The 16551-nt window shown below is 30.7% G+C and overlaps 2 protein-coding genes and 1 long non-coding RNA gene across 3 annotated transcripts; 2 read left to right on the top strand and 1 right to left on the bottom strand.

The window, feature by feature from the left end:
* The first annotated feature begins 2572 nt into the window (after positions 1 to 2572).
* LOC133783378 (sm-like protein LSM5) lies at positions 2573 to 5364 on the top strand. Its single transcript, XM_062222995.1, has 4 exons — positions 2573 to 2708; positions 2826 to 2949; positions 4776 to 4848; positions 5035 to 5364. Exons 1-4 carry the CDS (start codon positions 2675 to 2677, stop codon positions 5065 to 5067), a joined length of 264 nt encoding a protein of 87 aa, XP_062078979.1. The 5' UTR covers positions 2573 to 2674; the 3' UTR covers positions 5068 to 5364.
* A 17-nt stretch (positions 5365 to 5381) lies between these two features.
* On the bottom strand, positions 5382 to 13580 carry LOC133812995 (uncharacterized). The gene is made up of 5 exons (XM_062246847.1): positions 13535 to 13580; positions 11324 to 11396; positions 9754 to 9798; positions 7508 to 8745; positions 5382 to 5399 (listed from the first exon to the last, which is right to left on the bottom strand). The coding sequence occupies exons 4-5, from the start codon at positions 8732 to 8734 to the stop codon at positions 5382 to 5384; spliced, it is 1245 nt and encodes a 414-aa protein (XP_062102831.1). The 5' UTR covers positions 8735 to 8745; positions 9754 to 9798; positions 11324 to 11396; positions 13535 to 13580.
* LOC133792124 (uncharacterized) lies at positions 10010 to 10815 on the top strand. Its single transcript, XR_009874239.1, has 3 exons — positions 10010 to 10225; positions 10327 to 10351; positions 10591 to 10815. It is a non-coding gene; the product is annotated as an uncharacterized LOC133792124 (long non-coding RNA).
* Positions 13581 to 16551: the final 2971 nt, after the last annotated feature.

The raw sequence follows: 16551 nt of genomic DNA on the forward strand, positions 1-16551 counted from the left end.
ACCATGGTCCATCCATTTTGAATTGCTTGTTGGGGCAAGCAAAGTAAATGGCATAAGCTTATGAACACAGAGCCAAAGAAGCTTGAAATGACAAGCCATTGAAGCTGAGAACCCACCTTAAATATAGCTCCAGCTTTTGCCTTCTCAAGAATAAGTAAAGCATCAACAAAATTTTTGCACTAGACCTTCTGCTTGGTACATCTCCTTTCAAGTTGCTAGGCTTGTGCTCTTCAAAGATAGAGAAGAATTCCTTAAATCTAATTCATTCTAGTAATTGATTTTAGTATCATCAACATGTAAGTTGTCCATTCCACTACACCATTCTTTAAAATAACATTCTTTAAAAGATAAAGCATGATTTCTGAGAGTGAATCACACAAGAAATAGGGCCGGTCCTGAATTTTAAGGGGTCGAATACAAAATATGATATTTTTATAAAAAAATATGTATAAATTAGTATTTTTCAAAATTATGGCCCTAGACACATGCCTGGTCTGCTTGTGCCCAGAACCGACCCTGTCACGACTTAGAAAGACACGACGAGCAATTCTCTATAAGAACAATTTCGATTTGTTATGCAACTTAGAATGCCCTAACTTTTTCCACAAATCATAATTTGGATGGAACCTCTTATTTTGGTCCAACCAATAGGGACTCTCTATTGAAAAGGAAGTAGTCAAGAAAGGCTTCCAAATGCAAATATCCTTTCTTGGCACCAACATTGGGATAATATTAATAATCAGTTGGCAAGCTAAGAATCCAAGGCTGATATTTTGGTGATAACATCTACTACCTTGTATCATGAGATTTCTTAGCCTTTCCATTTTACAAAATCAGAACCTCTACTGCTAACTTGCCAAAATGAGTCATTCTTACAATATTTCTTTAATAGAGTTTGAGCCCAAGGACAATCTGAATTTGACTTTAGCTAAGAAAGCTCCATTCATGTCCAAAAACTTGTCTTTATCTAAGCTACCATTCCACTAGAACTTTTTGGTGATAACATCCATTTGTTAGTAAGTCTTTTTTTTTGGGGGAGGGATTTTGAGATGTGAGTTCTATCTCATAATCAATTGATAATAAATGGAATAAAATATAATTTTATAAGTAGGTTGATATCATTAAATCTATTCAATATAACACTATACTAGAAAGATAATAATAATAATAATAAAAGTAAAAAATTGTTTAATGTTATTTATTTATTTTAAAATTGATTAACAAGACTTTCTTAAACAACGAAATTATGAGGTGGACTAACATCCATAATCTTAAGTTTTTGTTTGAATCTTGAATTTTATAGAAAGGAAAAAAAAAGAATTTCAAGAAATTTTATTTTTTCATGTTTGGATTCAAACAAAAACAGGAGAATTTATTTTCAAGAAAAAATAAAATATAAACATAGTATAATTTTATAAAATATAAAACAACTATAAGAGCAAATATTAAAAAAATTCTTATATAATTTTAGAAAATTATTTTTTCGATTTTTTTCTACGAACATTATCTAAGTGATTTTATCATAAAAAAACATTGAATATAATATTATCTTATAACAAGTAGAAAGAACACTTATGTCACTTCATGTCTCAAAAATTCTTAATAATAAAAAAGAATGGGTTTTAACATGCTAGCTCCCCGAACTATATGTGGTTTATTAAATTGATCCCTAAATTATAAAATGTAGTAATTTAATTCCTAATTTGTCTCAATCGATCCGATCCAATTATCCATTGAATTTGATCATTTTTATTTATTGGATGTGTCCCATTATTTATGTATTTGATCGGATTAGATCTATCCAATATTTTTAGTATTTATTTAGCTTAGTTTGTTCAAATAATTCGTAATATTATAAATAAAAATAATAATTTGTTCAAAATATCAAACACCATACAAATACAACATAAATTATAAGCATAATTCTAAATAAATAAATATATTTTTAAATAAATAGATAATTTTTTAAAATATATATACAATTGGATCAATTCATTTTTATTGGATTTTTGCATATATTATCCAACAGTCGATCTAATCATAATTGGATATTCAATTTTTGACAATTAATTATAATTGAATCGGTCGGTTCTAATTGGATTAGATGATTTTTTGCCTACCCTAAATCCTTGTATGTAATTTTTTTTTTACCATTTTCTTTTAATAAAAAAGATTGTATGAGTGTCACTGTAGTAAGACAAAGATATACAATACATTCTCTCAATGAAGTGACATCATAATAATATTTTTCCATCTATTTCTCTATCAAAGAAACAAACAACAAAAAAACAAAAATAAAATCTTTTGCATATCAAACTATATTGTCATAAACATAATGATGAGTTCAAGATTTCTATTTTTCTACTTTCGAAATGCCATGCAATCCATTTCATCAAAATTCAGTAAAAAAATCATATATTGAGGACTTAATTGATACTAATTAATGAATTTAAGGAATTAATTGATATATTTTATAATTTAGGGACTAATCTGATAAATCACTTATATTTCAGGGGCCGTGAAGCTAAAAAAGTAAGGAGGATAGTTTGGTCATCTTCTGAAGTGTTAAAAGCCCACACTTGAGTGGAGTCACTCAATCAAAGCTCTAATTCGAAGATCGACCCCGAAAAAGAAAAGCTCCATAGTTGTACGGCCTGAACTTATTTCAGCTTCCATGGCCAACAATCCCTCGCAGCTACTTCCTTCAGGTCTTTTTCTCTTTCCTTATTCTAATTTTCTTTACTTTCTTCCTTCATTCTGTCACTTTCCCGGGAAAATCAAACTGATTTTTCTTTTTTTCTTTTTCCGTGGTGGAAAATGCGCAGAGTTGATCGACCGTTGCATAGGGTCCAAAATTTGGGTAATAATGAAGGGAGACAAGGAGCTTGTTGGTACTCTTCGTGGCTTCGATGTTTATGTCAACATGGTTCTTGAAGACGTCACCGAATAGTATGCCTCTTCTCGTATATTACTTCTTTTTTATTAAAAACCCTAATGCATTCTTAGGGTTTATGTAAGTTCCTTTGCTAGCTAGGAAATTACCTGCACCTTTACAATTGATATATCTGGATTTGGTTTGTTTTTACATTTTTCTCCTTTTGTTTCCTTTGCCTTAATATGATTATATACATGATTAATTTGTCCGAAGTATGGCTTTGATTCTTGCAAATTTTGAAAAAAAAAATTTTGACCTTTTGTGGGTTTTTACTGGTTTAGGGCTTTCTTGCTGTTTACATTCAATTACTTTACATATCACATAGTTATGCAGAGCCAGAGGAAACCGCATATTAACATGTCTTTAATCAAAGTTTATGATGTGAAGTTAGCATTTAGTCTTTTATGTCGTTAAAAATGAGAATAAGATTGGATTGTATCTTGCTTAAGAATGTTGTTTAAGTAAATGGAAATTTGCACCCTACTGTTATATGGGGTAGAGCTGGTAAAAATAAATTTGAAAAGAAAATTGAAATTGAAGTTGATTTCTGAGACTGCTTAGTAGGTAGATAACGTCATTTCAGTTAATTTTATCTTATTTCTTCCATAATTCTGCTGTCGCCTGTCAACTTTTCTGTGTTCCTCTTTAGCTGTCAATACTTTGCAAACAATAGGTCTCCACTCATTTCTACTCATTTTAAAATATAAGAGTTTCTGGTGAACGAAAATACACAGACACAAATTATCCATATCTTGTTTGATGTTATGGTCTTTGCTAAGATATGGGCTATGATTCTTGTATCTGTTTAAGTGAAATATATTAAAAGAAGAAGAAGAAGAGAGAGTTGAGAGTGATGGCTAGTCAACTACCATACCACTAATGAAACAAGACTTGAATTAGAGTAACCGAAGAACATGAAAAACTACCCCAATATGTTTATATGTACAGTTGTACATCTATTATATTCTTTGTCATATAACTTGTACGTTTGGTGGTGAGCTCATGGTTTGATCTCATGAGATTTTGGGTTTGATTTTTAATGGGATTTACTTAGCAATTTATTAGAGTTTTCCAAAGGTTGTAGGGTTTAGTGGGATTGAGGACCTTATATCAATATGAAGAATTTTTTTGCGTGATTACTTTACTGTGATACAGATAAATTTTGACATCTTTGAGTATGCTATTTACTTAACAAATCTTAATGTGGCATTTTTCTATAATCAATGTGCAGCAAGTTCAATGCATACATCTGTTATACAGCATCTCACTCTTGGTGAGAATTACCCAATAAGTGGTGTAATTTAGACATACTGTACGAGTCCAATCCCCAAGGATATTAGGAACTATGTAGACTGAAAGCTGCTTGATATCACCTAACACTAACTTTCTGTGCTTCTTTGCTGTCTAACTGTTCTGCCTAATGGTTTATTTTGACTTACAACCATATTGTGAAAAGTTACATATTTCTTGTTTGTCTCCTTCGCCATTACCGTTAAGCAATGAGTCTAAAGATATTTTTACATTAGGATGGTTTGATTTTATTGTTGACGACATCCTGCCCTCTCCACACACACTTGGAAGTTTCTTTTATCTGGTTTTAAATGTGTTTATACATGTCTTTAAGTAATGAAAAGAATGCATCTACAATCCATGAGGATTAGGTTTAGTGGGCAGGCCTATGGTTTGGTCCCATGAAGTCTGGCTTTTGATTCCTCATGCAGACCCACTTTTCGATTTGCTCGAGTTTTCTGCCTCCCAAAGATTGTAGTGTACATGGGAGATCAGGTATAAGAAAATACAATATTCTAACTTGTCTATTGCTTCTTTATTGAAATCACAGTGAAATCACCGCTGAAGGAAGACGGATAACCAAGCTTGATCAGATTTTGCTGAATGGAAACAACATTGCAATTGTGAGTAAGACTGGATCTTTTGTTTGCACATATTATCTGGCATAGCCTGATTATTATGCATGTGGTCATGAGGTTTTCAAACCAAATGTTCTGAGCTTTCATTTGTTTTCGGCGGGCTTTTGTTGTGAGTGCTTATTGAAAGCTAGCCTAAGAATAGCATACCTAACATTTTTGTGCACAATGCAGCTGGTTCCGGGTGGTTCACCAGAACCTGAATGAGAACAGCAACCTCTGCGTCGAGTTCTTGATCGTTGATTTTCATGCGGTTGGGGCAGACTCGTTTTTATGAGAAATTATGCTCCAGTATGCTCTTTTCTATTTTCAGTCTATTGGATTATGTAGGTGATATGGTTGTAGGATAGTGGTGTGGGACATATCAGCTATTAGTGAATTTCAAAGCTTGTTATTTGTAACTTTTACTTTTATTTTGCTATTAGTTAGTGTTACTAAAGTCATGGGTCAAAGTGAATGATAAATCTTGTTTATTAATAGTGCTAATTGTTGGTATTATCAAAAGTCATGGGATACTTTTGCTAATGATCATGTAAATTCTAATATATGAAAAGTGAGAAGCCAAATCAGAGTGACACGAATATGACAATTAAAAATAATTTCCCAAAGATTACAAGAAACTAAAGAAAGAAATAATTTCTCTACAATTGTGTTAAATCCATCAAATTTTGTGAAATACACACATATATATATATATAAATATTTTACATTTTGTTATAAAATTTCTATACATTTATAAAATACTATCCAACACTACTTATTTTTAATTTGTTTCTTTTTCCTACTTTTATTTTCTTCTTTTCACTGTGTGCTTTTTTTTATTTGAAATGAATAAAAAATTAAAATATATGATATTTAAATGATATTACTAAAAAAAAAAATTGGTGATATATTATGAAAGATATGAAAAATGAGTCAGTGTAATTTGTAAGTAATTCAAGTAGTACATTGGGTTTAAATATATATATTATTTTAATGAAAAGATAACTTCATCTTAGCAATACATCACTAAACTCAGAGGTAGCATTACAATACATCATTATGATGTATTGACCATGGATCATGTTGCAACAAGGACAATTCTAGTCAACTACTACATGTTTCAAAAGCAATTGTGATTTTGTAGGTAAGCACCGCCCTCCACAAGAGATTCTTCATTTTGGGAGGCACATTTAAGTGCCAAAGTTGTCTCTAAAAGCCCGAGTGATCCTCTCTTTGATCACTTTCTTTATATGTGTTTAAGTACGATCATTATGCAAGAATATTTTTTTTTAACGCAGTGACATAAATACTGAGTCCGTTTATAAATATATTTTTTAATTTTATTAATTCTAATATTCAAACCACTATTTTTTTTTAGATGATTTAAGCCACTACTTAAATAGTAACATATATGTAGTAATAAACATAGCTTAGTAGTACTACACATCCTTGCAAAGACGAGGTCCCAAGCTCGAACCTCCTTTATAAAAAAAAATAGTAATATATATATTTATATAGGAAAATTTACATTTTGAATAACATAAGATATACAATAATAATTTGTTGATATTAATTGTAGTTATTTATTTTATTTTTCGTTTTATTATTGTTGCATAATATATTTATACTATATATATATATATGCGTGGATCGATTCTTCGGAATCATTCTTCTTTTTTGTTTTTTCTTAATTCTTTTTTATTAAATAGTATATATATAATATACACTAATTATATCATGTCCATTGTATATGCACAATATATATTATATTATATTAAGTACACAGATCATTTTTCTTCTTTTTTGTTTTCTAGACTATTTTTTTTGTATTATATATTTTTCAAAATATCATATTATTTTTTTATAATATTTTCTTTTTAAATTTAATAAATAAAATTTGTACTCTTTATGTCATATTTAAAAAAAAACATATTAACATTATGAAATGATATATGTTATTTAATTATTTACTATCATATTTTAAATTTTAAAAAATATCATATTACAATATCTAGCAAAATTATAAAAAGATATCCACCAAACATAATTTTTTTAAAAATTATTGTAAATAAAATCATACTATTTGTACAAGAAAAATATATTAGTTTCATATTAATTATAAACAAATATATTACAACTTTATAGAATTATTTTCAAAATAATAAAGAAGAAATAGTATTTTATGATTATTTTTTTAAGACAAATGTGATCATTCATTTTATTTATCTGTTATTATTTTCTTTTTCTTTTAATTTAATTATTGTTACATTATTAAAACTATATGTATTAATTTTTGTTGGATATGTATGTTATTGTATGTGTATTATTAACTTTGTAAAATTATCAAATAAAATATATTTTTTTATAAAACATTAAAAAAAATATTTTCACTAATTAAGATTTTAGCTAAAGAGTCCTTGTATGTTTATACATTTTTATGTGACATATATCTAAATTAATTTGAAATATATTCTTTACATACTGGATCGTTGTGATAAGTGTGTTAGTTTTCTTTTGATATTTTACTTGATGTTTCCTTTCCAATATATTATTATAAAGTTTTTCCAATGTATATAGTTAGTTTTTTTTTAAAAAAAAAAAACAAACTACTTAATGTAATAAGACTACTCCTCGCTGGAAAATCATTTATAGTCCACAATAAAACTGCTCGAAGCTTAAAAAAACTACCATCAACAACATCCCGAGTCTGAACACCGTTCACCCATAATTCCTTCAACTCATCAACCAATGGCCTTAAGAAAACATCAAAATCTTTTCCAGGTGAATGTGGACCAGGAATTAATAAAGTCAACATAAAGTTAGTCTCTTTCATGCATAACCACGGTGGCAAGTTGTAAGTCGTTAACACAACCGGCCACATGCTATAAGACAAACTCATATTTCCAAAAGGATTGAATCCATCAGCAGCCAATCCAAGGCGCACATTCCTAGGTTCCATTGCAAACGCTGGATTGCTACGATCAAAATCCTTCCATGCTTTCCCATCTGCAGGATGACGCATGATACCATCTTCTTTAACACGCCCTTCATGATGCCATCTCATATGTTGAGAAATGTGCCTTGATGCATATTTTCGCATCAACCGAGGGGTCAATGGAAAATAACGCATAACTTTTTGGGGCACTTTCTTCCCCTTGGTATTTTTATCCACCCAACGATCCTCCCCACAAATTGGACACTTGTGTTTTCCAGCATTTTCCTTCCAAAACAATGCACAATCATGCTTACAAACATGGATTGACTCGTAACCCAAACCCAATTTCCTCATCAACCTCTTCGCCGCATAATGTGACTTTGGTATCTTATTTGGAGATGGGAATGCATCTTCTAACAACTCCAAGATTCCATCAAAAATTTTGTTAGGAATTTTCCCCAACACTTTGAAATGCATCAACTTAGCTACGAAATTCAAAGATGTGTATTTTTCACACCCTGGGAATAACGGAGACTCCATCTCGGCAAATAAGTCATTATAGTATTGGCTAGTACCTCTGCATTCTGATGCTGGTGGTATCTCATCATCAACCTCATTCTCATCATCTTCACAATTGTTAGGTTGTGCTATATCATTAAGAACATCCATCATCTCGTCCTCGTGACATTGGTGGACTACTCTATTGGTCGGTATTATTTCCTCCTCTCCATGCCAGTACCAATTTGTATAACTTCGTAGAAAACCATTCTCAAAAAGATGACTTTCTAGCACACCAATCGTTTGCAATTCGATATTAAGACACTTGTTACAAGGACACTTCACTAGTCCCCTTGTATCCACAAATTGTTGAGCTCTCTCAACAAATGCAAACGCTCCAGCAACATACTCATCAGAAAATTTATTTGAATTATTAATCCAAGTCTTGTTGATCGACATTCTATAGGACACTGCACAGTGTAAGAAATTATTAATTATTACACTGCACAGTGTAAGAAATTATTATTTGAATTATTATTTTTTCAATGAATTATCATGTTTTACAAATAAATCATCAATAACTTATTAGATTAAAGTTTATTAATTAATAAATTAAGTGAGTAATTAATAATCAATTTAATTTCAATTTTATATATAATTTAGTAATTACTTTTATTTGATTTAATTATTTGTTTTATTATACTTATTTTATTAATTATTACTTTTATTGGTTATTAAATTTAGTAAAAAATTTATAAGTTTATGCATATTGACCATTTATAAAATATTTATGAAAGAGAAAACCACAAAATGAATAACATAAATCTTATGGTTATTATTTATTGTATAATTTTATTGATTCACTCATTACTACTTTTTTCTTTCTATTTTTTTTAATGCACGCAAATTGCTTGCTCAGAGTTGATGTATGGTACATATATACATAAATTTCCCTAAAAAAACACACACATGTACCATACATCTTAATTAGAAATATATCATATTTTTTCTTGGGTAAACCTGACTCCATATTTCTTGAGGAAAAATAGTTGCATCAAGAAAATTGATAGACTATTACAAAAGGATGGGAAGTAATTAAAGAAAAATAACATCACAAAGAGCAACAAATATACATATTATTATGAGAAACTCAAAACTTGTAAAAATAGTAAGACTTCTTTTTCTTGATAAAAAACAAATATACTATTTTAAATAGGACTAAATATGTGTAAATATCAATCTAGTTATAGGTAGCTATAGCTTAAACATATTGTATTAATTACATGGAATTGGATTAACCTCCACTTGACTCTATATTGGGTTCTCTTAGAACAACATATATTTTTCTACATACATTAAAGTTTTACAAAAATTCAGTTGAAACATGTATTCTCTTCAACTTATAGCACATAATGAAAAAAAAAACCAAAATAAACAATACTAAATATAGAGAATAAACACATTTGAAGAGTAAATACCTCAATAAATCAATCAAAATCCAAAGTCTTTTATTATAGAAAATCCTACAAAACCAAGCTCCTGCTCAAATTACAATCAACAATTAATCCTGAAAATTAAAAATGTCGTGGTTAGTCAACAGAGTACAAATTAATAAAAAGAAGAGTAATGCAATAGTGATTTATTTTTGACAACAATTACAAGTGAAAATGACATAACTTGGTAAACTTGGGAACGATATTGTTACTTTTCAATTACTTGGAGATAATTGGCTTGGACATTTCCATGTAGTTTCCAAATTAATAGAAAAATCTATTGTCCATGCATGTATAGTCATAGATGATTATTTTTTCTAAAAAAATTCAGGGGGTACCCGTGTGCCCACTGATCCTTAAGATTCTTCAGTCATATATATATATATATGTATATGTATATATGGGTTTGATCTTCGTCCTAGTTTAACTGCACCACTGGAATCTCTATCTCTAGCCAGTAAGTACTCTGTAACTATGACTTTTATTTAGCTTGGATTTTTAGTTCATGATCTGTTCACTAAAATGCTCCACTGGGTTTCTTTCTAAAAATGGATACAGCACCCATACTGGACTAGTCGCTGAGGTAATCGTTATCTTTCTTTTTGTCTGTACTGTCTTCTTTGCAACTGAACCCAATTTAACAAATTCAACCATTGTAGCTCAAAAACAAAAGCTCAGGGACTAAAATGAGTGTTCATGCATAGAGGGTATTGGTGCTAAAAACCAGAAACTAATAGATAGTTGTAATACATATTTAAAATCTAAATAGAAAAAAACTACTTTTTACTAATTTTTTTTTATTTCTTTCACTTTCTGTTACAGATTTTTTCTTTTCAAACAACTATTATGGCCTCTGTAACATCATCTCAGTCACATGGCGGCATCCATAAGAATTTCAAGCAAATCACCCTTAACCGTAATAATATATATATGTATATAATGTTGTTCTTATATATGTTATGATTATATGTTTCACTGATTTATATCCAACTCAGTGATATAATAATTGTTAGGGCTGTTGCATGAAATTCTAAGAACAGACACCAAGTCAAGAAAATCATGGGAACAGAAGGTATACCAATATATAATTTCTATGTCAATGAACTATCTTTGATTTTAATCATGAAGATTTTTGGTATGTTTTACATTCTTAAAAGCATTATTATAATAGCTCATATGCACTTTTATTTTTTCAGTAATATAATTTTATAGTAATAGATAGCCCTTCTTAACCTACTACGAATCTACTAGACTATATACAGAATCCTAAGGCAGTTTAACTCAATTCTCAGTTATTTATCTGTGATAAAAAAAAAAGATGCAGCTGAAATCAAAGCGAACTATATACTCTAAGCTAATTTATTTTGTCTTTCTAGAAGGATTCAAAATAGCTATAATTATACAAAAGCAATGTTCAAGATACAGAATAAGTGTGAGTTTTACAAACTTAAATTTGTTGTGACTAAAAATAAGGTTTTTGTTTTTATTTTTAAAAGTGAAAATAAGCATTTTATAATATAGTGAAGAAACAAGTCGTTGAGTTAATAAGACAAACCTTTTGCCCGGAATTCATAATGAGTACACTGTCTTGCAGTTAATGTGTTGTTTGGTGCATGTACCAGAAGAACCTGGATTAAAGGAAAGGCAGAGAAAAATAATGAATTTGTTGAGCTTCTGGGTGTGAATACAAAAGTGTTTTAGTGAAAAAGAGTTATAAATCAGTGAAAAAGACTGAATAGAACTTGTATTATTTATATAGAATAGATACAACTGAGTTCTGTTATAAACCAACAGAATATATATATGTCCAAGAAAGAGGCTGTTAAGACAGCTGAAAATACAGTTGAAATAAACTAATTTGCAGTTAAATACAAGCCTAACCATATGTACTAACAGCCCCCTCAAGTTGATAGGGACCAACCACCACTACTCTCCTTATTGTGGTGCCTAATATTTTTTATTGCCCAAAAAATTTGTACATGTTTTTAAATCACGGGTGATAAAAAAATACAGAAAGCAAAAGTTAATGTGAGATTATTATATCAACTTGCTTCATTTGGCCTCTGTTCTCTGGTGATCCTGTATGCAAGAGTGGAAGTAATTCAATGAAACTCACTATTTCACAGTTACTATTTGACAAGATAATTTGGTGTCTGTCAGATGAGGACTGAGGGGCCCAAACTTGTTATTTTTCATAGATAAAAGAGGATATTATTCTCAAATAACACACACATAGCTAGACCTAAAGAAAGGCTTGTTATTTTATTGTTTAGTGTTGTTTAACTTAGACAAAAAAAAAAAAAAAAAAAGAATAGCATTGAGTGAGTCTTTACTATTGGGCATCCAATCTTAGTAAAAATAGTGAATCCTTTCAAATTGGGTTTCTGTTAAAATTTGGTTCTCTTTCCCTGATTTACCAACACAGGGGTAAAACATAAAAGCATATGTCAATGGTTAAATCATCCAAATTTGGTCAATCTATTCCAACCCTTTATAATAGTTTGTTTGTATGTGTAACAGGTTTAAATTATTAATGCTCACAAACCATACTTTAAATTGAAAACAACTGCTTTGCAGGATTAATTAAATTAGGGAGAGAGGGGCAAACAGTTCAATTTGCTTGCCATTGGCTTCCTAAAGCATTTGCTGGAACTTCCATAAACCATCAACATAAAGAGAACAAGATTTAAATTTCATATTTTAACATCAACAATAATACTGCAGTTTTGCTAACAAAAAAAAATGAAGCATAGTTATTTTTTTAAATGAACTTTTACTTTCTTCCCATTAATTTTCATATTCAGAACACAAAACATCTTTAACGCAGCAAAATGATCACCAAACAATGGGTTTAAGGATAAAGCAAAAAGAGTACGGTAAGTTGTAAAAGGGGTCCACTGATATTGCATATGTTGAGGTGCTGTCAATCAATATATGCATGCTCCTTGTAAATAACATCATGATGTTGTATACAAAATTTTTGAGATACTTGAAGACTGCCTCTGGATTGGTTATAAGAAAAATAGAAATAAAAAGGTGGCAGGGTAAAAAGATGTAGATTGGGCTGGTTCGATTGAAGATAGAAGAACTACATCAATACATTGTTCTTTGTTTGGAAAAAACTTGTAATGTGAAGAAGCAGTATATGGTGTCCAGCAGTAAAGCAGGAGCTGCCTTGAGAGCACATGCTCAAGGCACTAGTGAGTTGATGTGGCTGAAAAGATGTTGAAAGAGCTACAAACCACTAATGATGACCCAAGCACAACCCATTGAACAATTTTTCAACTTTGGTAAACTAATTAACCTCATATAAGTACAAAGCTTAATTCCCATGAAAAAGGGACAAATATTCTTAATCAAGGTAAGAATTGTAATATAATATAAAAAACTCTCAACCTATCAGAGGTAAAAACCACAAAGGATGTCATGTATGGGAACCGACCTTTAAATTCCATTCGAAGCAACTTGGTCATTTATTACTGACTTTTGTATAAAGACCATTATTTACAATTTTTTTTGTATAAAATTGATTGATTCGGTCAATTACTTCCATGACATGTTAAATTATCATAATTTTATTTTCAGTACACTGCTAAACGATCAGAGTGGTCCATAAGAAAGAAAGAAGTAAAGCAACATATATAATATTCTGATAAGAATATACTTTATCTATATATATGTAATAGTAACAGCTAATTTTCTAATAGTAACAGAGAAATCAGTGTAAAAAGGCAAAAAGAACAAATGAGGGGAGTCAAGACATTACCCAAACAAGTCAAATACAGGTTTTGAAACATTGAAATAGAGAGATACCTGCAAAACAGAGAAGGAGTCGAGAGATACCTTCAGTCACAAAAGAATATATATATATAAATTAACTAAACAATACTAATAATAAAAAACTAAATATTTATATATATATATGTACCCATGGAACTCAGAGGAACCGTCTCCGTCTCTGATGGTTCTCACGGTTGTCTCCGGCGGAACTTGGAAGAGCCACAGATGGAGGATGCTCGAGAGGATGGGGGTTCTCACGGTCGTCTCCGTCTCTGATGGTTCTCACGGTCGTCTCAGGCGGAGCTTGGAAGAGCCACAGATGGAGGATGCTCGAGAGGATGGGGGTTCTCACGGTCGTCTCCGTCTCTGATGGTTCTCACGGTCGTCTCCGGCGGAGCTTGGAAGAGCCACAGATGGAGGATGCTCGAGAGGATGGGGGTTCTCACGGTTTGGGGTTGAGGTCTGAGAGAAGAGAGTGGGGTCTGAGAGGAGATGGGGGTTCTCACGGTTTGGGGTTGAGGTCTGAGAGGGGAGAGAAAGGGGTTTGGGGTTGAGGTCTGGGCTTCGGTAGAGGGGAGAGAATGGGGTTTGGGGTATATATGGGTCTGAGGGGAAAAAAACTGGGGAAAACAAAAAATTTGGTGGGGAAAACAAAAATTTGGTGGGCTTTTTTATTTGGGTTCGCGGTAAATAGGGTAGACGTGGGGAGTAAGTCCAAAAGTACATCTAGCGACGAAAATCAGAATGTCGTCGCTAGATGTGTCGTCGCTAGAACCCAATTTTCCTGTAGTGCTTGACAAACTCAAATATTGAAATACTATAGAATTTTCCTCAAAAAAGAAATACTACCAGACAACTTATTTTTTTAATCTTTAAGCAAATTAAGCCCATGAGTATGTGAACATCAAATGTGGCCTCACTTGTAGTTGAAAGTAGTACTACACTTATCCTCGCAAAGAGGAGGTCCCAAGTTCGAATTCCCCATTCTTTATAAAAAAAAATAGTAATATATATATACTTATATATGAAAAATTACATTTTGAATAATTAGTTGATATTAATTGTAGTTGTTTTTTTTTATTATTATTGTTGCATAATATATAAATATATAAGGTAAGTTATTGAGTATGGCTAAGAAATATAAAATAAAAGTTTTATTTCTTTGCAATTAATAGAATATTCATATTTTTTATGTATATTATTTTATAATCTAGTAACTTAATAAAAATAAAGTAAAAGAAAATCACTATTGTATTATTATATATTAAAGCCAAATTACTTTAACAATATTTTTTGCTAATTTAACTTTTATTTCTATATAAAGTTGCATACATATCTCCCAAAGGAGATCAGTCACTACGAACATTAAATCAATTAGTGTATAAAGCAGGTAAAATTAAAGACAAAAAGGACAAAATTTTCACTTAATAAACGGGAGAAAAAAAAAGACTACTAATTGAAGAATAAACTTTTTAAGTCTACGTTTCTTGTTAAATCAATAACATTATTATGACATCCATTATGAATGATAGATATGGAGATAAATAATCAAATAGACAATATTGGGGCAACAATAAAGAGGCCAATAACAAATTTAATTAAGCACATGTTAGAATAAATTAATACTTCTATCAATTCTAATGGTTCTTAAGAAATTTGAACCAAACCTTCTTTTTTATTTCCATTAATTCAAATTCTTCCTATGCATGAACACAATTTACTAAGACACCTTATTACTAATTTTGTTATTATAATTAATTACATCATTTATACAATATTATATATATCATTTAACATATGACATAAGTTTTTGGTCAACTAACAAAAAATAATGTTGTTATGGATGAATGCTCAATAAATATAAAAATAAAATGTGGGTACTAGCACAAATCTTTTTAACATGGTTCGGTTCATAATTATGGCCTACTCCATGGTTATACTATTAGAGGTAAAAATCTTGCTTTTTAGTTAGATTCTATACGTAAAAGTTACTATTTATATATATATAAATAAATAAAGGGATAATTGTGGTAAAAGTACCTAAAGTTTGGGTTTTGTATGCGGTATAGACCCAAAGTTTATTTTTAGTGGCAAAAGTACCCATAGTACCAAAAAGTGTTATTCCGTTTGGTTTCGTTTGGTTTTCTCCGTTTGTGGCTTCTGGGTGTACACGTGTACGCACCAGATAATTCAGAACATTTCCTAAAACAAATGAAAATAAATAAATGGGAGCTTTCCTTTTATAACACGATATGAACCCAAAATACCCAAAGTTGTGTCTGAAACCGACCGACCACCACCTGAGTTTGCCTGAGTTTGAAACCCGAGCTGTTCCGACCACCACCTGACCCATTTCGACGGTGACTTCGCCTGACGATGATGTGGAGGCTTGCTTCAGTGCCTGGTCCCAGTTATGGGAAGTTTTTATGTTCTATTTCGTAGAGTTTGAAGCTCCATTTGATGGGGTGCTTTGGTGTGCTGCCCCACACTAGTAGACCCATATTTTTTTGTTATTTTCTTGTGTTGTAGCATCGAATGCTTTGGTGTGTTGTCCCAAAACTGAACAAAAGTAGATGTTGTTATGTCCCACATGTTCTGTTTTGGGTGTTTTGAATTTGTGTGGTTTTATTTATCTGTTTTGGGGTTTTTAATTGGTTTTGTTTTATGTGTAATAGTCATAGTTAGGTGAATGCATTAATGTTTGACTAACATAGATAAATTTTGACATTGGTTTTTGTATTAAATGGATAGGAATAAATTCTGGAATGTTTACTTTAGTGGTGCATCATGGGGGCACATGGTCAAATATTGATGGGGATAGAAAATATGAGGGTGGAAGTGTGTCCTTTTTTGATGGTTGTGAGTATGACTGTTTTGGTCTATTGGACATGGAAAGATTGGTGAAAGAGCTTGGATACCAACTTCCATTTGATTTCTAGTTTGTATCAAAAAATCAAGCAATAAAGGATGGTAAAAGTATTGTTAGTGATAAAGATGTACTGG

This window comes from Humulus lupulus, chromosome 1 (assembly GCF_963169125.1).
Source record: "Humulus lupulus chromosome 1, drHumLupu1.1, whole genome shotgun sequence".
Lineage (NCBI taxonomy): Eukaryota > Viridiplantae > Streptophyta > Magnoliopsida > Rosales > Cannabaceae > Humulus > Humulus lupulus.

What these genes read in the sequence shown, in the direction of transcription:
- LOC133783378 (XM_062222995.1), top strand. Translation starts at nt 2,675, where the DNA reads ATGGCCAACAATCCCTCGCAGCTACTTCCTTCAG. An exon ending in CTTGAAGACGTCACCGAATA is followed by an intron (nt 2,950 to 4,775) that starts GTATGCCTCTTC and finishes TTGAAATCACAG; the next exon opens with TGAAATCACCGCTGAAGGAA. An exon ending in ATGGAAACAACATTGCAATT is followed by an intron (nt 4,849 to 5,034) that starts GTGAGTAAGACT and finishes TGCACAATGCAG; the next exon opens with CTGGTTCCGGGTGGTTCACC.
- LOC133812995 (XM_062246847.1), bottom strand. Translation starts at nt 8,734, where the DNA reads ATGTCGATCAACAAGACTTGGATTAATAATTCAAATAAATTTTCTGAT.